Source organism: Anas platyrhynchos, chromosome 2 (genome assembly GCF_047663525.1).
Source record: "Anas platyrhynchos isolate ZD024472 breed Pekin duck chromosome 2, IASCAAS_PekinDuck_T2T, whole genome shotgun sequence".
NCBI classification, from domain to species: Eukaryota; Metazoa; Chordata; class Aves; order Anseriformes; family Anatidae; genus Anas; species Anas platyrhynchos.
In genome coordinates this window covers 64,718,782-64,746,539 of record NC_092588.1, presented here as the reverse complement: position 1 = coordinate 64,746,539, position 27,758 = coordinate 64,718,782, and the positions used below count along the sequence as shown (strand labels likewise).

The following is a 27,758-nucleotide window of genomic DNA, read 5'->3' as shown; positions in this document are numbered from 1 at the left end:
ATGTTCAGTTAGAGAGTAATTTCTTCCTCACTAGGTATTGTAAAACAGGAAACATAGCATCTTTTCTTAGCATTGTTCTTCTTGTGTCATACTTCAATTGGGATAGACTGACTTTTCCAGTACATGAAAAAATACACACACACACACACACAACAAACAAAAAAAAACACAGAACCTGCTGTTCTTCTTCTGACCAAGGAGAATGTACCTCTACTTTGATGAGATGAGGAAGTACCTAGTATATATCTGTAACTGCAGTCCTCTGTTCCCATTGTTTTGGGTACATTAAAAAAAATAAAACCATATTTTCATGGTGGTGTTCATCTAAAACATGTTTCTTTTGTATATTTTCTGAGTATGAGTAAGCATTCATTTTTTTTTTTTTAGTAGCAATTTGACTTATCCAGCTATAGAGAAGAAAATTTAGATGATTGAAAAATTGCTGAATGCTGGCAAAAGTTGAAAAAAGTTGTAGATAATTAAAAGCAGAGCTTGTCCAGAGATTGTAGGCCATGTATTCAGTGTAGGTTTCCACTGTTGGAGGAAATGTTATAATGGTTTTGATAGAAACACACTAGGTTTAAAAATCTTGATTCATATTCTGTCAAAATGATTATTTTTATAAATAGGAGTGATAAAAATATACATTTTCATGCATCTCTCATTTAAATTTTAAGATGTAATATTTGACATATTTGACTGGTTCTCTGCATATAATTTATATAACAAGAAAAATTGCAAAAAATATAGGTTAAACAGCATATGAAAGCAGAAAGGTGGGAAATTGAGGGGTTTTAGGTAGTCCTTCATAGAACATCAGGTGTAGAGTGGAATCAGTCGAAATGATATTTAGGATGTTTATTTCTATTCATTTAACAGTTTCTTATTTTATTTTATTTTAATTTATTTTGTTTTGTTTTGTTTTGTTTTGTTTTACTTTATTTTGTTTTACTTTATTTTAATTTCTAAAGAGCACACTAAGTTTATTCCCAGATCAAAGACTAGGGTGATGGGAATCTGTATGGGACACTAAGTAGGATATACAGATTAAAAAAAAAAATCAGACTGGATCACCCTGAACTTTTAGGCATAAGCCTGAAAGACACAGCAGGTCTTTTCTGAAAACAAACAAACAAACAAACAAACAAAAACAAACAAACAAAAACACTTGTTTCTCATTTTATGTTTGTATAGGTGATTATTTCCGTCTGCAAATGTAATAGCTTGCTCATATTTCTATCAAATTCATTATTTATTTTCAAGTTATTTCTTCAAATTATCAAGAATTGTTGTTGTTCTACTTTTGACCTTTAATTTGCTCACATCCCGTCTTTAAGTTATGCTGTGTGCTGATTTAGTATGCTGATTTAGTGTTTGAAGGCTATTCAGTAGCTAAGAAACATTCCCATACTCAGACAAACGTGGTGGAGTAAAAAGACAAAACACAGTAGTGGCATAAAAAGAAATAGAAATCTCAGGAAGAATCACCATCTCCTGGTATCTTGTAGCTGTGCTCAGAAGTAGCCCCTGAGTTTGCGTATTGATGAGCAGCTTCTGTAAAGTTTTCTGTGTTTTGCTGGTTTCACTGGCAAAAAGGGCAATTCAGGAATTTGATACATTTAAACACAGGGACAAAAATGCCAACAAACAGCAAGAAACACCCGGAATTTTGAAGAACTGTGAAAGAATGTCCTTGAGGAGCCAAGAAACTAGTGAGTTCATGAGCTTTTTGGCTCTGTTTTTGTGTGTTCAGGTAGTTAGTACAACTTGAGCCATCAAGGGCGGTCTGACTTTTGACCCTACCATTACTTTCCTAAAAGAAACAACATAATAAAGCCCAAAGAATTAGTTCAGCTCTCTGACCAGCAGGAGAAATACAAGGGGAAATATGAAACAGGTAAAGGATAATCAATCTCTGAGCATGACACTTGAAGGTTGTGTGCTCAGAGGTGAGCAATGAGAATGATTATCAGTCCAGAAAACTTGACCTGCAAAGGAAAAGACCAAAGGAATTGAAGTTATGAGGAAGGGTGGGAGGGAAGAATGATAACAAGTTTAAAGCATGAAGGAGGTGACTGAAAGAAGGAAGAGGACAGAGCCAGGACCTTTCCTTCACTGTACTGTGAAAGATTCAGCTCAGATTTCAGAAACAACTTTCTACTTTTAATAAGTGTTTGTTACCCTATTATTTAGGCAAATGGAATACTCTCTCTGCCAAAACTGTTAAAGCCCTTTCCAACCCACTGTGGGATTGTCTGACTTGACTTCTGTTATGCCACCCTCTCATACCTGACTTCATTCCCTGGGTCATTTTTACACTTTTAAAGGCTTTTCCTCAGCTGCTTTTTCTTCTGTATATGTACCCACTTAATGATTATTTTTCTTCATCATGGAAAAATACTTTTTAAACTTCTAGCCTTATTTAACAGGAAGCTTGCAACCACTGACTAATGTTTTTCAGAAAGTCATTTTTCTATTTCCTAACCATTTCTGTTTTCTGTGCTTCAAATTCCCATTCACAGCTGGAGACTACAAATAAATTTATATTTTCAGAACAGGGTCTTTACTCCATCTATACCCTTTTATAGCATCTATAAAAATACCTTGTATTCTCCTTATACTATCTTGGTTCTTGGGTTAACGTTTAATTCCTTCCTCCTGTGTGTCACTTAGTACATTCTCTTCCTCCAATAGGTGGAAATTGTCTGCTTCTCTCTAGACATATTTTTCGGGTTATGTTGTCTGGTGAAAGGCCAAACCTTGGTCTGCTCTCAGTATAGCTAGTCAACTGATCAACTCCCCCAGAGCAAGAGAAACCCATTTGTGATATGAAACAAGTTGTTATAAAAACTTTACGGGATTATTCAAATACAAGATAGTTTATCCATCTGTTGTCAGACGTAGGAATGCTTTGACCACCTAACACAAAGCTGTAGAAGCCAAATTTTCATGAAATCTCTGCCTACAGTTAGTTGGCATGTCCTAGTGTAACTTAATACTCCGCCAGCACTGACACCTCTACTGGTACATGCAGCTGAACTTCTGTAATCTGAGTGGCGTAACACCCAATTCTTGCTTACACCTAATTTTTTCATAAATCTCCTGACAGCAGTGACCAGAAGTCATGCTGTGAAAGTGTGCCATGTGGTCAGATTTCTCATGAAATGCAGTGGTTACCACAATTTCCTCTAAAGTGCAACAAGAGTCTAGAGAAGAGGAGGCTCAAGGGAGACATTATTGCTCTCTACAACTACCTGAAAGGAAGGTGTGGGGAGCTGGGTGTCAGCCTCTTCTCACAGGTAACTAGTAATAGGACTAGAGGGAATGGCCTCAAGTTGTGCCAGCGAAGCCAACTCTCCTGATGACACTGCAAATGGGGAGAAGCAGTGAAAGGGTTCTGAAGGTCTTCTACTTCATTGTGATTTCTAACTAGCACAGAAGAGCCTTGAGGACTGATAGAATCACTTTGAAATGATTAAACTTTGTGGTTGAATCTGCAAGAGCTATTGACAGGTCCAAGATCTGGGGGAGGTATGAAGAAAGCAGACTCTTCACTTGCCAGTCCTTCAGGGTTGAACCTGTTGGTTTAGTGATTACACAAATAAGATAACCATTCACCGATGGGGGTGTTCTAATTTTAAGATGACTCTCTAAAATCTAGTTAAGTAATTTAGGAATATAAGGGCTAACTTGCAATGGAATTTCATTATTTAGGGAACAAAGAGGGAAAAACATTTTTTAAGGAGTTTTTTATTCAGACATAGACTTTAAGTTTGCAATTTGGTGACTACTCCAAAGCCATAAACCCACGTTTACTCTAACTTGTTAATTAGGACCTTATTCTTAGTAAGTGATTAACAAACTCAGTTGAGTCATCACCCAACAGATAGTCAGTGGGTACATACCATTTGTACACAAACTCCCTCATTTTCAGCCCCTGCTTGTCAGCTGCCAATGGCTGTATGGACTGAACAGAGCTGTCAGGCCTCAAGATTCAACTGCAACACGTGTGATATTCAGTGTTTTAACACCTCAGTTCCTGACTTCTTGTTGTTATGCAAGAATCTTTATACTCCCTACTCCCTTTTCCCAAGTGACTAGGCTTTAAATATGAACCTTTTAGAATGAATGGAGGGAAAACATGGAGGGAAAACTGTGATTTCTTTTTAAATTTACTTTACTTGAGGAAGTCAACAAGTGTGTGTGTTGTTTGTTTGTTTTAAATACTTGATTTTGGTAGTACTGTAAAAAGTGCTGAGGGTTTGTTTTCTTAATCTGTTTGTCTCCATCAACAGGGGTAGACAAGTTGTAATAGGCTAACTGCTAAAATGGATTGTTTTAGATAACACTTTTGTTAATGATAAATACCTGTTTCTTCAGTGTCTTACATTGAAGATTCATTCTGGATAAAATACTCAGAAGCATTTTGCTACAGCCATGTGGAGATCGTGCTCTGTTTTCAGTAGACAGCTTCCCTTTGTTTAAAAAGTTCTTCAAAACTGTTTGGAAATGCTTCAGTGGCATTATGCTGCTTCAGTGCCATGTCCTGCTAGTCCATTCAGAAGAGGCATAGCTCTATGATGAAGTTCATTGGTCACTTCTGTTGTTGTAGCTGGGTGTTTCAGGACTTCTGATGTGCGACTCTTTTGCCACAGCCTGGTGTAGGTTACAGTGATTTTTCTCCTTTGTGAGTAATGAAAAAAGATATGTTGTCCCTTCTGAAGCTACCTGGCTCTTGAAGGAGTTGTGGTTTTGTTTTTGTTTCTTTTATTCTGCTCCCTCCCTCCCCCCCCCCAAAAAAAAAAAAAACCAACAAAACAGGACCTAAATTAAAAATCACAGTGCATATTTCTTTTTAGAAGGATTGCTATCTGTAGGGCAAGTTATGTTGCTCCAGCCAAAGGGACCTCAGGTAACTACTGACAGCCTTTAAGTTATGTGAATTCACAGGACAGTAGTCCTCTGGTTCTTAAAAAGTAATGTAACATAAAATTCTCAGAAGCATATTTTGCACATTATTGGCAGGATACTTCTACTAACCTTAAAACCTTGCAAGCTATTCAGCCATTGTGTTTTTATATTGCGTAGGTCTAGGGTGGTTGTCATTATCTTACAACGTAATACAAGTCTGCTCTTTTACTGTACTATTCCTATTACCTTTCTGGTATGTCTGAATATCTGTATCATTGTACTACACAAGCACATTTTTCATACTTAAAAATAGAATCAATAACCATTTTCCTTTCATTTTACAACTGCAGTAGCAACTACATTTCCTGTCCAATAGGACTTATGAAACAATTAGGCAAATTTGGGACAGATCTTGCCATTGAATTCTAGACAGAATTCTCTTTATCCTCACCAGGCCATGTATGTGCAAAAGCTAAATAATTACACCCTGAGGCATGGCTTTATTAATGCCTGTGCAATAAACACTCTTCCAGTTTTACACATGGACCATTTGATTTGGTTTCACAAAATTAAATCAATGGATCCTATAACTGGTCATTTGTAATTAATTAATATCAAAAATAATGCATCTTTGTTTCTGTTGTACCTTCTGTTTTCTTCACTGACTACTGCTGATGATTATACTGCTGCAGGAAATTATTAGCACTCAAATTAGAAAGACTTTGAAAATACAATAAGTCAAAAAGATTAAAAAAAAATCCAACAAAAACAACAACAAAAAAAGTAAAATCCCTGTCCTTCTTCTGAAGGATTTCACACCTCAGAAAGACCCCCAGATCACCAGGGTACTGGCTGTTTAAGACTTTGAGGGAAGTTATATATCCTCTTGTCAAAGCTGTTATTAAGGACTCATCACACTGGAAAAGAAAATAAATATTTTGGCTCACCAGCTACATATACTAGCAGCTGTACTGGGAAAAGGTTATGAGTTACCTTGGATTTCAGGCTGAGAACCTGCTGAAAAATAAAACAAACAAAAAACTACTACTTATTGTTTCCACTAACCGTGCAGTATGGAATAAAATACAGTCTTGAAGACTGGAATGGATGGCAGAGAGCCCAGAAGGTCTGAAGGCTGACTGCTGGAGGGACCAGAAAGCCAAAACCAGTGATGGGAGAGACTGTGAGGCCAGGAAGTTGTCTGAGAAACCCTTTGCATGTGTGTGCCTGTGCCTGAGGAGCCTGGACCCCTTTGTTTCTTACTGCAAGTTTTAAGTTTAATATGTAGGGAATAATTTGTGGTTTGGGGTTACTGGAGCACGTGCTGGCTAGACTCTTACTACAATTGCTGAAACTGGATTTAAAAACCAAGATCTAGTTTTATATTGCAGTAGGCAGATTATAATGACTACATGCTACCAGCTGATAGCTATTGCTTCTTAAGTCAGTAGTTTCATCGTTCATCACTTGGAGCTTCTGGGTTGATCCTCTGTAAAGAAGTATGTTGAACCTCTGGAAAGAAGTATGAAAGAAAGTTTGGCCTCTCCTCCTCTACTAGTAGTAACAATATGCTGCTGTATCAACATATATCATCAGTAGATGACAAACTCCACTCCCAAAGACAGCACTCCTGTTTGTAGCAACAGCACATCCTTCTTCCTGCAGAATGTCATTACTGATTCACATTCAGCCTTTGAACTATTGTATGCTCACATCTTTTCTGCCTATACAGGACTAACAAGTTCCCTTTTAACTTTTTTTTTTTTTTTTTTTTTTTTTTTTTTTTTTTTTTTTGCGGGTGGGAGAAGGGTTGAATTGTTCCTAAAGCTTACAGAGGTTTTTCATTTTTTTCTGACTAAATTTCATCCTATTTTTTTCAAGACAATTTCTCTCATTTACCATTTTTCAGGTTTGTTTCCTGCCAATAAAAACATGAAAAATTTTCTAAAACTCTCCTGTTGACTTTGAAGACATGATAAAACTTGAGGTTAATCGAGGATTTGGCAGGTTTTTTCCTCCTCTTTAGCAGAATGATATTAAAACACACTTCTATGTTACAGGATTCAGAGGTTGAATTGCAATATAAATTTCATATTATGTTGATTTTAAGAACAATTTCATTTTAACATTTCCTTGACCATTTCTTCTTTGAGATGCAATGTGGAATTGTTCCATCTTGTTTATCAGGCATTGAGCATTTCCATTTTTTGTTTTCAATTGAGATTTAAAATCATAATAAAAAAAGTCTGACATATTCATGAGTAATGGCACTGATGTCTGAATTAATTTTTTTTGACCGTCTCTCATCTGTGTTAAAGACTTTTTTCAGTATTCAGAAGCAGAGCCTCTGTCTGTGTTCCCAGCAGTGTAGCTTTCAATATTTTCACGTTGCTCAAAATCTGTGTGACTTTATTAGCACAGTGCTGAGCCTGAGCTAATATACCCTGCTGAGGGACTTAGCTGCTGCACAGAGTTCTGGCAGAGTATCTCCTGATATTATAAGAATTACTCGTTAAACTCTATACATGTTGTTGACATAGCAGCAGTGTTTTGAAGCAGTGACTAATGCTTCCACAGCTGTAGGTAGTATCAGGCATTTGGTTATTATTAGGGAAGTTGCCAGCATATTAGCAATGTTTGTATGCAGTTACTATAGCCAAAGGTACTATTTGTTGTTAGGCATCACCATTAGAAATGTTCTTAAAATGTCTTAAATCTCCCCTTACTGTAGCCCCAGCTGACTGTGAAAGCTAAAAGCATTGGCAAAAAGCTCCTTAGAAATGATAAGCAATACCAGTATGCCAGTGTTTATTGCTAAGTGAAATAAATTGGTAGTAGCACCGCCAACTTGCTGAAGCTGCTTGCAACAGCTGTGAACCCCAAAGCAGGTGATTAATGTCAGCTCGAAGCATTGCCAGCTGCCTGACAGGCCGTATACCACCCTTGAACTCTGAACCACGGGGCTTCTGATGGCTGCAAGCAGTGCTGACTTTCAAGCAATGTATGTAACAGCTACAAGCCCTGACACACACACTTCACAGCATTTTTGCTTTTGTCCATCTTCACTTGGCTCTAGTGAAATCTAATTGCCAAGATAAAACCTGAGGAATTTCAGAAAGTCTGTGGAATTATTTTTGCTGGTAATCCAGCTGATAAATTTAATTCCATGAAAATATTACATTTGTTTTTACAACTTAACAGCTGCCCTTGCAATTTCAAGATGGGGGCTAGATTCTCAATGTGATTTTACTCTCTATTCATTGCTAGGGGGTGGGGATACACTTTTACAGAGCCACTTATAAAATTCTTATCCTGGGAGCAGTTCCATGCTATTTCCTATCTCAGTATAATTGAAAGCAGCCTGAGGATTAGAGATTTAGTTTCCAACTAAGAATTGCCAGAGTTGCAGCATTGTGCCAGCAGCTTCCACCCTCTGCTTGTTGTCTATATGGGGAACTGCAGTGAGTATTGGAAGAGCTGGTAATAAAACATAAACCTTCAAAAACATTAGTAGGCCAGTTGTCCTACAATACTTACCATGTCATGTTAAGGCATTAAGTTTTAAGTCATACATATAATGATAACATTGTTAACGTTACCAATGAGATAAACAAAATTACCGATTAATCTATGATTATAATAGTATTTTCTCATGAACATCTACTTCTTATTCATAGAACTATTTCCGCTGTCTCTGCCACAATCACGTTTATCAGTCTTTGGACTGCCAAGCAACTGTGCAACCTCAAAAAGCAACTGAATTAGATAAATTCATGGAAGGGCGGGGGGAGAAAAAGAAAAAAAAAAAAAGCATGAGGGATAGTAAATACGAAGAGGTTAGAAAGATACGAGTAAATCATTGTGCCACAAATTTCTGGAGGATGCAAGTTTTCTTTGGGAATGTCTCTAACAAGGGCTAAGAGCAGGCACCTAGGAAAGAGCAGGTGCATAGGTGAAGAAAACATCTGTGCAGATTTTTGCTTTGATCTTGTATGGCCTCTGATAAGTTCTTAAATTTTCTTTGAATCAAAGTGTGTAACTCAGGCACAGTGGACCACAGCACAGGCATTTGTCTGGTCTGCTTTTGTGGAAGATCTGATGGAATAATATTGAAAGTTGTATGAGTTTTTCTCACTCACCTCGTCAGACTGCCAGCTTTCTGGCTTCATGAAGGTGAGTGAAGTGATAATAAATCCATGGTGTGTGTTTTAGGTAAAACTTGAAGTTACTGTTTTATTTGTAGTTATTAGATGGATGGTAGTTTCTGAGTTCAGAAGCAATGAGATAACTGTGTTTGTGGGATTTGTGCATATGCGTTCATGAAATCATGTATTGGAATTATGTGACTCAAATAATGGTGTTTTTTCAATGGCAGCCATCTAAATAATGAGACACTAAGCTGGATGCCTGAGCCTGAAATACAATATATGCAGTAACTGCATATACAGAAACAATACAAGGGATTGAAGTTGAATGCTGTCAGTTTAGATTTAGTGAAGATATTTTCTGTAAAACTGCATATGAATAGCAGGGCTAGGGGGCATCATTCTTATGGAGTAATGTATTTGCTCTATGATCAATTTGTTGGCAAAGGGTGAAATAGAGGGATACACCATACCTATTATCCTGCTTTAGAGCTTTAACTCTGAACTGTACCTTAGTGATTTTTAGAAGTCATCTTTATGACTGTTTTATTTTACTGGCTTTATTTTTCTGTTTTAATTTATTTTTTATTGAAAACATTCTGAGGAGATGACAAGTGCAGAATTTAAGTACACATGAAGGCAGTAAAAAGAAGATATTATTTAATATTTAAACTACAGAGATCGATACTGGGGCCAATACTACTTAATGTCTTCATTATTGGCCTGAATGATGGATGGGATGAAGCACACCCTCAGCAGATTTGCAGATGGTACAAAAATAGGACAGGTGCTTGATATACCAAGTGGCTTAACTGCTGTTCAGCGGGATGTGGAGAAGCTGGGGGTCTGGGTTCTCCTGAAGCTGAGCAAAGAGAAAAGCCAAATCCTGCCTTTGGGGAGGAAGAAACTTTGGGCACTCACCCATGCAGGCTGGGGAGTGTTTGGCTGGAAAGCAGCTTTGCAGAAAAGGCTTCAGGGCTCCTGGTGGACAGGAAATGGAAAATCAACCAGCACCCTTGATGCAAAGGTGGCCAGCAGCATCTGTGCTGCATTAGGAAGAGCTTCACCAGCCAGCTGAGGGTGATTCTTCTCTGCTTGACCCTGGCATGAGCACACCTGGAGTACTTTGTCGTGGTCTCAGCTTCCCATAACAGTGGCTCTTTGATAGATTTTGCCAGACACTAGAACACTGGGGGAGGTCTATCAAAGGGTCACTGTGCTGGGTAATGGATCAGGGCATCTGTCATAAGAGGAGAACCTGAGAGAGCTGAAAACATTGGCTAAATTAGAAGACTCAGAAGATCTCATGTGTATAAATATGTACATATGTCTTAAAATGTATAAAATCTTTAGGGATTTCCTTCTATCTCCGTTTTATAAGAATAAAGGCAATAATTGGCATTATAAGCAACGTTTTTTTTCCATGATTCAAAAATAGGAATCCACTATAGGAAGCCACTTGCAGCAAGGGGCAGTGTTGCTGTAGGTGGCTGACCAACTCTGCTGTGTGAGGATACAGGGGTGGGCTGTCCTGTTACCTGCTTCTTACCCAGTCAGTGGGATGGGAGCTAGGGAGAGAGGGATTGTTCTGGTTTATCTCCAGCCTTTTGAGTTGCTTGGCTGCTTGTTCAAGCCTCAGCTTTCTATTCCACCTCTTCGGAGAACAGCTCCCAGTTCATGTCCCTTCTAAGCAGTTTAAGAGGAGGTGAGTTGAGGTTATAGGGCCAGGGATAGAAGGATGGCTGTTTGGGGGACACAAGTGTGCATTTGTATTGTGGGTCTCAAGAAAGCTAATGACCTGCCTGGCAGGAAAAGGGAGAGGTAGGAAGACATAAGGGTGAGGAGCACATGCATATCTATTCCCAACATCACCCTCCAAAAATTGCAGTAGCCTCTCACTCTTTGACAGTTGTTACAAAACAGTCCTGTACCTTCCCAAAACAAGAACACAGAAATAGCGATACTCGTTTCGGAGTCATTCTCCTCTTTCCCCTCCTGACCAACTCTCCTCAAAGCACAGCACTGGATTGAGTCCTGCAGGCTCACAACTTGAATAGATTGGTTCTGCTTGCAGTGAGACATACAGGCTGTCAATGCAAGAAAATTTTGTGTATTGACCATTACTCATAGCTTATGAGTTCGCAATAACATCAATAAGTAATGGTGTCCAAATTTCAGAATTACTACTTTGAGTGAATACAGAAAAAAACACTTTTCATCAGCAATGGGGTCATTCTATTTTAACTTGATCACTAACTTGTAAGTAGGCATCACTTTAACACAAAATGACTTGAAACAAGTATGATTTGAATGACATCCCGACCCATCAACATGTATTGCAGCAAAAGCGGGGAAGGAGAGTGTAATATTTCCAAATATTTTTCCTTTCCTTTTTTTTTTTTTTTCTTTATCCAATAATCCAAAACATTTTCAGACTCTGTGTTTTTGAGGTTTTACTCTGTTTTGCCTTTTGTTTGTGTCTCCTGTTATCTCCAGGGAAGCTTTATGCTTGTAATGCACCATTTTCTGCTAAGAACAGTGAAAAATCCTTGACCCAACTGCCTCTCTTTCATCTTAAGTTGGCTGTCATAGGGGTTAATTGTGTCTAGCTCTCCAAATCAAAAATGGATTGGATTTGGTTGTAGTATTTGTCCAGTATCCTCTTCCCTGCAATTACGCCACACTTTTGCTGCAAAGCAAAGCAGGTTATTGGAGAAAAGTGTGGGTTAAAATTGTAGTCTCTAGTCTTCAATTTAGTCCTTTAAAATATATTTCATGTCATATTTCAGCTGTGTTGCACTTGTATTTTGGTAAAGCAGAACCTGCAGAAAACTGACAGCAAGAGTGAGTACTCAACTATATGGCAGTTTACAAGAGCTGAACTATCATGCAACAGTTGTATGGTAATGGAAGTGGGACCCCATGCATGTGCCAAGGATCCCATGTGGCATAATTACAAGACAGGTGATTTCAGTGGAAGTTCAGCAGCAGACTTCAGCTGGGCTTGTGTGTACCACAGGTCTGCCTGTGGCCTTAGCCACATGAACTTAAGTACAGGAGCTTAAAAGGAGCAGATGCAAGTGTGTGTGGGCATTTATTTGTTTGGCTGTTGCTTGAGATTTAAAGTAAATGAGTTTGCTGGTCATAGAGGGATATTATATGGAGGTGAGACCATGCTCAATGACACTGCAAAATCACTGGTTGAAATTGCAAGTCATATTCAACAAAGTAAACAATTGCATCACGAATAGTTTTGAGTTGTCTATGTAGAAGTGAAAATATTATGCTGTTATGAAAGATGTGGCAAGGATAGTGTTAAGACTATTTTGAGACACCTAACCTGAATCTTCAACAATTTTAAGATTGAGATAAATTACAATGAAAATTCAGTTGCCTTAAACTTTAGCACTTATAATAAGAATTTTTCTGGACAGTGAAGATGTAAATCCACTTGAACATTTTGTAACATCTGCATTTATTTTTAATATGATTTTTGAAGAATTTAGGCATCATCAATTTTACTAACCATTTAGTTAAAGAGATCAATTACCTGAAAATCCTGAGGGTCTAGGAGGCCAAAGTGCCTTCTAGGTGCCTCACTGCTTAAATCACATGCTTAGATATCTATAGAGATCTGATAATTTGTACAGGATTCATTTGACCAAGTGTAGTGTAGGCGGCTGCATCTGATATAGTCACTGTTGTCTCCCATCAGTGCCTACAGTGGTGAGAAGTAGATGCTTCTAGGGAGTGATTCATCTCACCTTAAAGTTTATCTGAGGCAAGTCGATACAAGTTATGATGCACCAATATAAATCACATCAAACTTGAAGCTTTACTCTGCTGTAAATGTGCTGGGAGGTAAAATTCCTTGTGTAGACTTAAGGAAAGTCTTAGAAAGCACATGCTAAGCAGTACTTACTGCTACCTCTGGTCCAGATGAGCCAGGTTTTTCAGTGGCTGCAGACCTCTGAAGTTCCTTAATTGAACACAGGCATGTGTAACCATGCAGCTGGTTAGGTGCCTCTCTTTACATCAGCTCAAGTATTCGCAAAGCCCAGATTTCAGCATAATACAAACGAGGTCAAGATTCCTTCTGGAAACATAACTATTAGCATGTTCACTGCATCTATCCACTGTGTCTGTGTTTTGTTTCGCTCTGTTCACCTCTTTTTTTCCTACAGCGTGTCTTCTCATGTGCTCTGAATATTGCCTCCTTGGTTCTTTCTTGTCATTTGTCCATCTATCTCACAATCTCTTATCCTGTTCTTGTGCTGTTACTTATTTCCTGCCTGAATTTCCTCCCTGCTTCGTCTTATCTTCATAGCCCTGTTTTGGAATGGGTCAGGAGGCAGTATTCAAGCTGTCTGCCAACTGAGAACTCCTTATCTGTGCTCTAGGAGGTGCTTTACTGCTCAAACTAATCAGAATCTCTCTACAAGAAGAAAAACAGGACTCCAGGAAGCTGGAGAATGAATAAACTATTAGTACAGTAAAAATGAAATATGGAAATTCCAGTATCTTATAGATAATGGACTGGATAAAACTGATAACCAAATTAAGGAAAAGAAGGGGGGAAAAAAAGAGAGAGAAGAAAAATGCCATATTAATTTCTAGGTCTTTCTGTGAACTTGCTGCAAATTTTTGCCCTCTCTTTTTTCACTAGGTAATGATCAAATACGCAAGAAGTCCCAAATCTCAAAGAGATGGTTTTCTTTAGTAGATAACTGTTGCTCTTCAGTTAACAGACTTAACTATACACATTCAGAGGATTTCAGAATAATCTGTTTGTAGAAAAGGTAATGAATATAGTTAATCTGATTTCATTTTTCACCCAGATGCGCAATACATTAGTACAGGCTGTTAGTGCATGCCTTGATTATATTCTTGATAAACCTGACAGCATTTTTACCTGAGGGACATACTTCAAAATTCATAGTGGATGTATGTTAGCATGTAGTAAAGTCTAATTCTTTAGAAACAAACAAACAACAACAACAAAACCATTCAGATCATCCATTTAATTTCTGAAATCTTTAGCTGAATATTCATGATTTATATTTTCTGATCTGGAATCATAACAGTAACCTTTGTCAAAGATGCTTTCCATTTGCTCTCTTGTTTTTACCATAAAGCATTTGCCCCATCATGTTTGTCTCATGTGCAGACAGTAAAAACAGTAGATGCTCACACTTGGCAGGGATATGTACAGCAGTGGCATTTGTAAAAAGTCAAAGAGAACTCAGCAGTAGCCAAAATAACAGAAGTCAAAGTCCGTAAACTGTCAAGACCAAGTAGACAAAGCCACAATATATATAAGATAAATAGTTAAAAAGAAAAGCCTCAAGATAAAATGACAATTTAGTAAAAATGTATAAAAATTAAAAGCAATTTAGAAAACTACATCACAACAACAACAAAAAAAGTTGAGAAGAGGCAAGTGACTTTGAAAATTACAACTTAATCACCACACATCAGAAGTGAATAATAAATAATGAATTACATGAGATTGAATTAGGAAAGACGATATGTAAACCAGCCTTCCAAAACTAATAAGCACTACCAAACTCTAATGCTCATAGTGAGTTTTCATATGTGAGTGCCTTCTCTCAAATCAATATAACTCTTGAAATATTTAAAATTAAGTGATATCCTTAAGCACTTTCCTGACTCTATGCCAAAGATCAAACACAAAGATATTCCTTATGAGTGAAAAAATTAAGGCTACATTGGGTTTAGTGTTACATATGATTGTGGAGTGATCCAGTTCAGTTTTTGTCTAACATGGATGGATGGATGGATCGAAGTTATGGCAAATACCGTAAAAAGAGCAGATCGATAAGGGCTATTTTCAGGAACAGATGGGTTTGTAATGAGCAATTTTATGAAGTGGCAAAAGCAGGTAAAAAGGTCTAGAGAAAACATTCAGTTGTTGGTCAGCAGAAATGAGGATGATGGCAAGATCTAAGGAAAAATGGTTGAGAGATCTAATTGAAGTGTACATGATCTTAAATGGTGTAGATAATGTTAATGCTTTGTACCCAGAATGCATTCTAAGACCAGGGGCAAGTACTGTACTTAAAATCAAATGCAGACATAAAGAAACACTTATTAAATTAATAGTAACCACTGCAAGGCATAGGTATTGAGAGAAACACATTCAGGCAACAATTAGCTGATGTCCTGGAGGCAGTGGTACAGGGAGGAAATGTATTTGCTTTGTTCCACTTTGCCAGTGACATTCAGAAGGGATTTTTGTTTTGTGACCATACTTAGACCAAGACAGTTTGCCAGTTCCCCCCCCCCATTATTTTTTTTTAGAAATAGAATATAATGCCTCATAAAAAATTTTATAGCCATTCTTACTTCAAGTTTAGAAACCACAGAATATACCTTTGAGTTGACAAATAGTTTTGTAATTTATATTGTCTGAAAAGATCAGCATGAACTTTTCCTTTCTGCATACGTTATTAGAAAATGTTGTATGTGTAGTTTTCTGTCTAAAACATCTTGATAAAATCTCTATTCACTGCAAATCAAGAAAATTACCAAGTGTGTAATCTTAGTTATTACTTAGAATGGGATCAAATGTACATTTGACATTTTTATGCCAAATATAGTATAATCATAATTGTGATTGGCATTTCTGCTGAAGGTTTATTGTGACGATGTAAGCCAGGATGACCTTGCTTCTGGGCATGGAAGAAACGTTTTCCTTGGCAACAGTACTAATTTTTCTGGCAATGGTTGTTGGCAAATAAAGTTCCCTGATTTTTTACCAGTCTCTGTTTCAACACCTCCAGCAAACTCTTTGAGTTAACCCCTCTTCATCCATAATTAGAGAAGGTACAGTTCAAAGCAAACAATGTTGGATTTTTCTCTGAGCATTTCTAGTGGATTGTGACTGCACCATGCAGTGCTGAGACATCAGAAAAGCTACAGACCTGAAACAAAAGGCAAATTAGTCCAAACAGAGTGCAGAATTACTGTTAAGGTATTGCTTCCAGGACCTGATAAGATATCTCTGAGCTGTGCTGCTCCACACAGAGTAAACAGCATATTTTTCTCTACATTGTACAGTGAGGATGTTGCCTGTTTTTGGCTTGAAAAATCTGGGATATTTTGCTTAGATTTGAAGCGAGAGAATGAAGGAATAAACAAACTGCTAATTCATGACTTAGGGCTATGCAAAAAGGATATTTTTAGGGATTTCAGTAAATCATGAATTAATATTGTGTTCTTCAGATTCACATTTCTACAGATTCTTCAGATTTCTTCAGATACCATATTTGCAGCAACAAAAGAAAAAAATAGAAAAAACAGAACTAGGAATGTGTTAAGGTGTCTGTCCCCCAGAAGAAATTAGGAGTTCTCATTTTAAATCTCACCAATGCTCCATCTCCCTGATTCTAACAGAATGCAGTGTTGATTTGTTTACATGAAAAGACATCCAGACATCCCATACTGCACAATTAAGATATCTTTGAACTGGGGAAACTTTCCCCTACTTTTCATCATTTAGAGGAGAAAAATTATAAAACAAATATCTTATTTGAAGTCCAAATGTAGACAGAACAGATGTAGTTTTAACATGTGTTAGCTGGATGAAGTCTGCCGAACAAACAATACTAATAGAATGATAATAGTTTTGGGCAGCCATCCAGGAACAAGCTGTTGTGAATAGGTCTGGATCTTTTTTTTTTTTTTTTTTTTTTTTTTTTTTTTGTGCTTGCTTGTTCATTTGTTTTATTTTTATTTTCAATATATTTTTGCAGCATAGCCTGTTTTGTCAAAGGTGACATATTTTACAAAGTTGTTGCTTTGCACTAAATTTTGAGGACAATGTCTTGTAGTTAGGAGACAAGAAAACCGGGTAGATAGAGTATGAGTGTAGGAGACTGCATGATTTGGGATAAATAACAATTCTGTGATTGAAGCAGAGCAGGGATTTGAAGCGGAATTCTGGTATAATCCAGGCCAGTAGCCAAATGCTAAGCAACTGAGTGTGACAGACAAAAATACAACCCCCTCTCACAATGTAGTTCCATTTATGAAAATGCTTAAAAGATTTTGTTTCTTATTCTGTTTGGAACTTAAACAATTTTTGCAGCAATCTCTGTACATCTGACATTTGATTTCAATGCTCTGATCAACCTCCAGCAGTATACAAAACACCTGTGTTAGTTGTAAATGTGTCTACTATAGATCTGAAAATATTCTCTAGAGAAAAAACAATCCATAATTGCCAGATTTATTCCCTTTTCTGAGATCTGCTTCAGACTGTGCTAGATTTTTTCAGGTGAACGGTCAGAAGAAATGTGCAATGGAAAATGTAAAAGTTGTTTATTTTCCATTAATAGTGCAAGAATCAAGTTAGGCTAATGCTGAATGTGGTAATCTGTTTGAGATGATATTCTGCTTCATGTTCAGCTAGCAACTGAAACAGTGTTTAAATGACAAAGTCACTTTCAACTTGACTGGTTGCACTGTTAGCCGTTGAATTGAAGGATCCTCTCCATAACTCCATGAGGTACTTCCTTGGCATGTCTCAGAAGTAAGTGTCTCAGAAGTGAATTTATTAGTTTCATTAAGTAGCATTTATTGGAACTTAAAATGGATCCCATTACTTGGACTTGGATTTGATCTGTAACTTTATTCTTCTTTGAATATCTCTACTATTTTCTGTTCATCTGAAATGTTTTTCAAGGAATTCCTTTAACTTAGTTCTTCTATGAAGTTCTTAAATTTAGGCACTGGCTGGTGTGAACAGTTGGGCGAAATTTTAATATTCCAATCTAAGAAGCAGGTGAAGTACTAATGCTAATGTCTAGACCATTTTTTTCCTTCTTTTCTGGGAGGGGAGAGGGCAGATCTGCTACAGTTTTCAGCTTTTGTTCAGTCTCTCCATTACTTGAAGACCACTAAAACATGCAAGCAAACAAACAAAACACAAAAACAGAAAACCAAAAACTAACAAACAAAACACCTCACTTGAGGTTCAGTTGTATCACTATACTTTAATATAATCTATAAACTTATGGGAGTAGCAAATCTTAACACCAAAAAACAAAACTTCGTCTGGTCTGATTTTCTGCTTTCAGACATTATCAGTTCCTACCATGTCATTCCGGGTGTATGTCAGGCTACACAAGCTGGAAGTAAACATGACTGAATGGTTCTTTCCCATAAACCTATAAGTACATGTATTTCAGCTGAACTACTTGTCATATGGATTATATATATATATATATAAACCAGTTTCTATCCTCAAAAATATTGATTCGTTCAGTAGCCAGAATTGCTTCCTGAAATGTCTCCAGACCAGCAAGCAGCTGAATGTCAATTTTACTGTGATTGGATTAGTTCACTGGAATGTCACCAGCATGCAGGCGGGTGCCTTCCAACCTTGAGACCAGCTGGAGGTTCTTTTTCTGGAAACTCCCAGGTGCCAGGAGGCAGTCAGTGGAAGCAATTTCAGCCGCAGAATTAATGAAGGTAACAGCAGATGATACTGGGCAGGAGTGTTTGGCAAAACATCTGAATTTAAAAGGAACAGGAGTGCTAATCAGATGGGTAATATGTTTTAGATGATGAAAGGATGTTCATCCATAAGATCCATTCTTGTCCAGTGCGTTTAATACCACGTGTGCTTTTATGTTCCCATTTAGATGGGGCATCCTTCTCATTTACCAGCTAGTGATCCATCATAGAGGTTCTCTGAGGCTTCTAGTTTGCTTTTTCAAAGGTGATAATGAAAGCCTTTACAGAGTTAACAGAACTTTTTTTTTTAATGTTCATTAGTTGTATTCATTATAGCACTGAAGTTTGTCTCATGACAATCTCGTAAAACCTTCCGGATATACTTGTAAGTACAATGGAGACTCGAGAGCTTCATTCTGGTAAAAACTTAAGAGTACTTAAAACAGATAAAATTGTAGCTGCTATAAAGCACCACTTCTTATTATAAATATTTTTTATTTTCCTTTTTTCTTCTGTCTGCTTATGTTAGTGCATCACCTGTGCTATTGGGGATCAGGATTTTGGTATAGCTGGTAGCGAAGATTGCCACTCTGATTCTTAGATTCAGTTAAGAACCAGCTCCTTTACTCTCTGTACATAGACACCCATCACCAGTGGCTGTGCAGGCAAATTGCTGAGAGACATTATCATTGTTTCTTCATCTTTATTACTGTGTATTGCTTTCATCAGCTTTGAAGATTTGTGCAATGCCTCAGTCAATGAAGTCACAGTACTTAGCTTCTGTTGGAATATTCTCCAAATACATCTGTGACTTTGCAGTGTTATTTCTACATATCTTTCTTCCAAATCATTCATCAAAATTGATTAGCTGGTGCATTTTGTGCATTTTGTGCATGGTATCATGTAATTTTTAAGATTATCTTTTGCTTATCTATCTCTGTTTTCTTATTCCAAATACTGTTGTTGTATTAAAACTTTATACATAACTTGACTAGTAATAAGATTGTTTGGTAGTAGCAAGACTGCACTTCTTAGCAAAGTGGCTTGTATAGTAGGCTTAATGTTAATCTCTAAATACTAAATTAACTTTTAACCTAGATCTTTATATTTTGTGTCTTTCAGTATTTATTGCAAAACATAACTAACTCATCAGTTACTGTTCAATAAAAATGCATCGTAATGGTTAGGCTTCAATCCATTCTCTGGTTCTGAATTAAGAGCATATTGTTTCATTCTTGATGTGACATCACTTAGTACTGTCTCAAGTGTTGCAGCAGGCAAATCTTTTAATTCTTCATTAACTTCCATTCAGGTCCTTCTAGCTCCTGGGACCATCAAGTCATCACAAGCCCACACTCAAGTATTATTATTGCTGGCACAGGTTTGTCAAAGCTTTAGAGTTCCTGACAAGGCACACAGTGGAGTTGTATATGATGTCACAATTAGGCATTGCTGCAAATTATTGCCTTCCTAAGTTTTGACCACATTACTTTCTTATGACAAGATGCTGCATGTGCAAGCCTATACCATTGCATTAATATTTTCTGTGGAGCTTTCTAACATTCTGCCTTCTTTTTGGAAATAATTATTTGTGTTTTCCACGTTCACAGAGAATACTGCTTCTTAACTAAGCAAATATGACATGCAATCTTTAGTTATGATGATAATAAATGCTATCACTGACCAATTGAATCAACAGTACTTATCCTGTTTGGCAATGTTGATTTATCAGCATAATACAGGCAGTATCTGCCACTTAAGTGTTTATATATGTATGTGCATATATAAAACTCTCCATCAAGACTTGTTTTTCAGCAACAGGGGCAAATTTAAATTTCTAGGGATCATTAATAAAACACTTACATAAACTACAGTGCAGAATCCTAGCAAAATTAAACTAATCTCTCTGGTGTTCAATAACCCAATTTTCTAAATGCAAGTATGAATCAGTTGTTTTAGCAGACGATGTTTTATTAAAGGGAGATTGCCCTATTACCTAGGGCATTTTTTTTTCTAGTATACAGTACTCCATGCATTCAATTTGTAGTTATGTTTCAGATGTTTCAGAGCCTTCTTTGGAGAGGCAAGTGGTCAGAGTGACACCTTGTCCTGAGTTTGGGATTGTCAAAACCAGACTTTCTGGCAACCCTCGCCAGAAGGCAGGGGTCGCCCTCGAGCTGCTGGGGAGTTTGTGATGGGAGGTGCTGGCTGCTGTTTAGCCACTCTGCTCTGCTGGCCCCTCTTTGCTTTAAGAGAGTGAAGTTTTGTGTTCTGCCTTTATGTACAAACAACAACTTTGCTAAGGGTTTTTGCTATTGATTTCCTTTAGGTAATACAGCCCTTGTAAATAAATGTGTCACTTAACGGATCTTTTGCGGACCCTTGGTCAGGGTGAGTGCTTACCCTAAAAGTGCAGAGCATGGGCTAGTTTTGTGCTCTTATTTTTCCCAGACATCTATACACTAGTACAGTCACAAATTTTTAGCATAAATGCTTCCCTGAGATTGTAAAACAGCCAAACATCAGAAAATAGCTTCCCTTCTCTGGCATTTTCCTTTCCCTCTAGAATTCTTGGGACTGCAGGGTTGCTTCAGTCTTAAAGTTTCCAATGTCCAGACTTCTATAAATAATATATACTCTCTGTATATAGCGTTGTTTTCTTTTCTAATTTTGTTTCAGCTCTTTAATATCTCTTCTGTCTTACATAACTCCTGGTATTTCCCATTGACTTCATTAGTGTTGCATCCCATTTTCTTAAATGAATGCTAGAGCTTATCCTCTTAACATTCCTGCTTGTATATTGACTTTCCTTAAGGGAATGCATTCTTCCCCAAAATAGGAACATGCTTGCTTTAACTTGATAGTGCTTTAGATTGATGTTCTTGACTTAATCCACCATGCTTCATTTCAGACTAATAAAGGGTTACAAAGCTAGCTTGTGCTCATCTAGTGCAGAATTGTTCCTTTCTACACTTAGTTTTAACTTTTTTTCTCCCTGTCTCACTGTATCTACTGTTGGCCAAAACTCTTCCACGAAACTGTATGGATTTTCAAATAAAATGTTTCTTGTTCCAGAAAGTACCATCTTTCTGGAGAAAATTTAATTTACCAAAACATATGCCTGACCCCAGCACCTACTTAATAAAATACTTGATATAATTTTCAGTTTTTCAGCAAAGTCCCCCAGATCAAATTCTTTAACTTAGCCATCTGTCATAGTAGGCTGAAGCTTCTCTCATAATTTGGTACCACATTGTATCCTCTCCTATTGTCACATTATCAAATCCTACTTTCACCTGCAGCAAGAAGCCAAAGAAATTCCCTTGAATTCTGTGGAATAATTATATTAATTTTATATATATATATATATATATTTTTTTTTTTTTATTTATTTTTTATTTTTTTTCTGTGAAAGCAGAGTTTGTCTCATGGGGTTTTTCAATTTTGGATGATTTCCAATATTATTTATTTATTTATTTATTTATAATATAAGAAAAATCCTACATTTTGTGGCCTCAAAACTCATTATTATAAGATGCTCACACAGTGCTAACGGGTGCTTTCTGCATTACCTTTAATGTTTTGTTCGTTTTCTATTTCACACTGATTCCTGAACTCTTTTGCTTTGAACTCATTCCAGAACTGTTATTCACTGCTTCCTTTCTATTAACGGAGTGAGATAAAGCTATTAGCCTGTCTTTCTGCTCTGTTTCTCCACTGTTAGTAATGAAGCACAACTGCTCAGCTCACTCTTGGGCCAGCTGTGTATTTATTTTTCAAACAGAAGAATCTGCATTGCCTCAGATCTGAGTGTAGGCAACTGTAATATGACAGGATCAATAAATCAAAAAGTTGCAATTACATCAGTATCATTAAATCACACTAAGTAAACCTGATTTTCAGGTATTCAGAGACCTGAAAATTGGATTTAAAGGAATTTGGTGAAAGTTTTGGCACTGACTTCAGTGAGATTGAGACTTCATCTGAAACACTGGTTTGCAGTCACCTCATATATACCTCTCTAGTTAGCTGGTCTTTTGCTCCCCTGTCTTCTGTATGGTACATTACAGGGAGAATACCACAGAAAGCAAAGCATTGTATTAGTACATCAACTTCAGATGACAGACTTGAAAGTCATTTTATGCTGCTTCCTTTCATACTTATTCCCAACAAGAATGATTTCTAGGGTATTAACATTTTTTGGAGGGTCATTTCTATGTTCGTTTTTTAACATTTACCGCCAAAATGCATTCTGAGGAAGTTCTGCTAACTATAGCCTGCTCATATAGTGAATCCACAAGCAGTACAACTCATTTAAAAGAGTCAGAAATAGTGCATTGCTGCTGTTAATAAAGTCTTTCATTTGAGAATTTACGTACACTAAAATGTGATATTAAGGCAGCAAAACTTTTACTAAATTGTTTGTGTTTTTTTTTTTTGTTGTTGTTTTTATGAAGAAATAAGCATTTATTTTTCAATATCTTGGTCTATTTGCTTCTCAGTTTGAACTATAGTTAATATCCTTAGTTGAATGGTAAATGTTATCATCTCTTCCATTTAAAAGTTTTAAACTGTTTCATCTCTGAAATCTCACACTGAGTCATAGGGTATATGCTTCCCTTCATTTCAAGTTCTCAAGCAATTGCTTGCAAAATTGTTTCAAACTGTAAGCAGATTTTGTAAAGAAAGGTTTCCCAGGGATGACCTGAAAAGTAGCTTCAGTTTTTCTAATAATATTCAAACTGATATATATTAAGTACTTACATGATAGTTTTTTTCTATATATCCACATATGCACCTCTTTGCATATTCAGATACACTCATTTTTGATATATCACCTGGTATATATAGTGTGTCTTGCATTTGAAATTTGAAAAAAAAAAAAAAGTTTTTTTCAGCCTTTCACCCCTTCTTGAAGTTTGCCTTTTGGACAACATCTTATATAAAACAATCCCCTGTGAAATCGTACATCATAAACCCCACAGATATTTATTGCTGAGTTATAATCCTGCATATAAGTTTTTTGATTCCTACTTTTCTTCTATGTAGAGGAGCAGCTACGTAACATCTGTAATATTTTTTTTTGTGTGTACTCTGAAAATACAGGAATGTGAAAAATAGTACCTTTGTGATTTGCAAAAAGTTATATGAGCAGTAGGATTGCTATTTACCCAGACTTTTGGGTAAATAACTAAAGGTTATAAAAAGAAATTCCAGTAACAGAAAACAGAATTAGATTTGTATGGCTTTCTGTCCATGAATGAAGAAGTAAAGAAACTGAAAAGGTTGCCTTTCAATAGGTTCAATTTTTAATCACTCATGAATAAACAAATTTTGCCCTAAAATACAGAGGATTTATGTTCAGTAAATAAGGCCTGAGCCATCACAATGCATATGGATGGACTGTGTTTTGGTCTTACTTGTGTTATATCATACAGATTTAATTTTTGTCAGTGTTTCTATATAAATACACTATTATCACATGCTTTTCCAGTAAGTCTGTTTTGTATCAATTTATTTATTAACATGAGCTTTTCATTACAACTTTTTAAAACATATAGTGATTTTGTTTCTTCTTTTTCCTTCTTTGTCCTTTTCAATGCAGACCATTAAGTTCTGGAGACTACTGGGTTAAGTTCATTGCATGTTCCCAAACTCTCAGAGGGATGATTTTGTGAGAAGTTAAATATTTTCACTGACTGACTTTCTGTGAGAAAGGGAAAAAAATATGGACTGACATAACTGTTTCAGGTTATTTGTCCATCTCTAATAGATGTCTTATTAAAATGGCAAAGCGATGCAGAATGTGACCAACCATGGCATATGGGATGCGTGAAAGAAAGGCCTCTGAACGTATCCAATGTTCCAAGACTTATTTAAGCATGAAATTTTCCCATTTTAGATTTTAATAAAACCTGTCATGAAAAAGAAAATGAAAAGGTGAATTTCTTGTAATTTAAATGTCAGTAGTATTACACATAAACCTGGATTCACCTCACATAGTTTTACAAAGCTGAGAAATCTAAGTTTTGAATCTTCATCTTTCTTTAGTCAATGACAAGAGGTAATGTTTCACTTAATTGTTTCCTAAGGTAATTTGGACAATTAGGATCATAATTTAGGCATTTTATTTGAGTCACTAAAATGTCAAAGGATGATTCTGATTTTGCTTGCCTGTTTCACAGATCTTTCCCCTAAAGCCAGCTCACAGCTATAGAGATACTCCTCATTACTAAGGCTTTCTGTACTTTTGATCAGAAAATTTACAGTTCCATCTGTGAACCTTGCCTATGTTGCTTGTCACTACTGTGATTTCAGCCTTGTTTTTTACTTTTTTTCCTTAAAGATCAATCAAATTACATTCAATCCAAAACCACAATAATTTGAAAAGCAAGTCCTTTGCAGTAACCAGGCTGAAACAGACAGGCTGCTGAGAAGCATTCCTCTTCATGCTGGATTTCTAGTCAAAGTTTCAAAGTCAAATCAAAGTTTCAAAGTCAAAATTTCTCTTTTTTTTTTTTTTTTTTTTTTTTAGTCACAGTTTTCTTTTTTTTCCACTTTCATTATGCAGTGTCTACATGATGTTCAGCACTACAAGGCTAGACACAAAAGCTGGATGGTTCCACCTAGTAAACCTTCATTCTTTCTCACTTGAAATTAGCTCTTTGCAAACTCGTTGCTGATTACTAGATGTTATGAAGTGCAGAGTGAGCCAACCAGTACAGGTTTGAAAAATCAAGATCACAATATGACAGTACCTCATAGTGTACTTTCTTCATGAAATCTAACAACAGAGCAATTGCTACATTAAATATATTTTACATTAGACTTGCATGGCAGTCTTAAAAGTCTCCTCTAGCTGCTGACCATTGAAGAGAAAGCATCTCCTCTTTGTGAGTAGAGTGTGAACTTTAAAATTATGCACACTTTAACTTGTTTGGATTTCAGGGTTTGTAATTAGGAAAATAAATTTTATTCAGGCTTAAGAGCTTTCAGCAATGCAATAAGCTCTTTGTCAGTGTAAAATCAGAGAATAGACTCCTCCCCTTCCAGCCAAAATGCAGACTTTACAAACACGAAGAAACAGCTCTGTTATTTCAAAGCAAATCTGCCTATTCTAAATTTCAAATGAAGGTTTCTAGCACAAATATACAAAAATCTTGACTGAAGAAAGTATAAGCTTAATACTGTGGTTGGATGTACTTACATAGGCTTGAATTCACCTTCACTTTTTGACTCTTTATTGAGTTTGAAAGATTTAATATAACTGTATTAGGGACCATATTTTTCTGCAGTCAAACCAATTTGCATTAAATTGGTACTTTAAAAAAACCCTCAGTTGTTATGCATGACTGAAAAAAAAGCTTGAGAAACACAATTCTAGTAGCTTTAAAAATATTGGAGGAAATAACCATAAGTATCTTTGGAATTAGAGCATTTTAAGAAAATGAATATTCAAGTATTCCATACACTGCCTGAAAATTATTCACATACACACACACATACACACACACACACCAAAAAACAAACAAACAAAAAAAAGCTACCTTTAACTTGGACATTCAGTGCCCAAAGTAATTGGGAATTCAGTGAAGTGATGGTTTTGTTTGTTTGTTTGTTTTTGTTTTTGTGTGTGTGTGTTGACAGGTTTCTTCTTTTCTTTCAGTATGAACATTCTCCAACTACATTCCAATCCTGGTGTTTTCAGATACGTAGAATTAGCCACTGGGCCCCTTTTGATTACTCAGGTCACAGGGGGCTTCTTCACTGAAGGAAAATGGGAGCCAGGCAAACTTCTGTGCTGCAGTCTTGGCTGTTATAATTATTCCCTTTGTTTCTGGTACCTGGGGCTGTTTTATTACCTGATGATAGAAAGAGGTGCTACTAGAGGATTGTGTCTTATTGCACTGAGTAGAGCAAAATTTTTCTTCTGGCTGCTAGATGACTCATGGTGACTTTCATTTCTTTGTTGTCATTTCTGTTTTGTTTTGTTCTGTTTTTCAGCTTTCATTTGCAGCAACAACCCCAGAGTTGGCTGATAAGAAAAAATATCCTTATTTCTTCCGGACAGTGCCATCTGATAACGCAGTAAATCCAGCGATTTTGAAGTTACTCAAGTATTATCAGTGGAAGAGAGTAGGAACTTTGACCCAGGATGTACAAAGATTCTCTGAGGTAAGATTTGCATAATTTCCAGTGCACAAAGAGAGCTACTAATATCAGACTTCCAAGGAGCTGGTTCCTCCATTAATAGCAACTAAATAAAAAGAAACAGATGAACTGCTTCAGTCTTGTTTGGTTTTATCTTACTAGGCTGTATTTGCTGTACCAAATACACTTATTTCCCTTCTGGGGCTTATTTGACTAGCTATGGTTAAAAATTATTCATCCTTTCCCTTGACTTTTTTTTTACACCAAGATCATTACACCCAAATGCAAAAAATAATATTTGTTTTGTAGTAAAGGATTCTGTATATGCTTTGACTTGCCTAAGTGTGTGATTTTGAAGGAGGTTTGTATCTTGACATTGGTTGAGTTAAAAGAGAGACTAAACCTAATTTCATCTTGTTTTTCCTCTCATGCTCTGATTTATTGGAAGTGTCAGTCTGAAATACTGAGGGACAAAATCTGCTAAATGTTTGGTTGAAGGAGTTGTAGGAGCTTACTGTGACGGAAATGACCGCAACCCCCAGAACTGTTAAGATCAAGTATTACGCACTCTCCAAATCCTCCGAGTTTCACCCTGAGCAACATTTTGCTCATAGAAATTGAAAGGAAGTATGGGACAATTGCCTTAAGCATGGCATTAACAACAGAACGGTTAAAAGAAAACATCCTATAAGTAATTCATTAGAGCAAGACAAGGGAACAAGTTGGCCAATTAACTGACAGGCAAAACTAATAGATGGATGCCAGTTTCATGGTTGGTTTTTTCTTCCTTATCATTCATTAAAAAAGGCTGGCTGTGATCTGAAGACTAATATAATTAAAACCAGTGAAGAGGGGTAAGAACAGGTTAGCGTCTGCTTGGATGAGTCAGATATTTTCAAATTCTCTGTCACAAATGGAGTACTTAATAAATCTTAGAGATCTTTGAGAATTCAAAGATGACAAGTAAGAGTATTGCAGGGGGAGGGAGAGATCAGTGTGCCTGTCTTTCCAAAAAGCACACAAAGACCCAGGGAATTATAGAATTATAGACCACTCAGCCTAAAATAAATT

The 27,758-nt window shown here is 36.5% G+C and overlaps 1 protein-coding gene across 3 annotated transcripts in view; it reads left to right on the top strand.

Annotated features, from left to right (window-relative positions):
• Nucleotides 1-27,758, top strand: part of GABBR2 (gamma-aminobutyric acid type B receptor subunit 2) — a 520,678-nt gene that overhangs the window by 211,365 nt on the left and 281,555 nt on the right. For all 3 annotated transcript variants that reach the window (XM_027451831.3, XM_072034868.1, XM_072034869.1), the window contains one exon: nt 26,541-26,711. In XM_027451831.3, the coding sequence (XP_027307632.2) occupies nt 26,541-26,711 (171 nt within the window). The remainder of the gene's footprint in view (nt 1-26,540; nt 26,712-27,758) is intronic.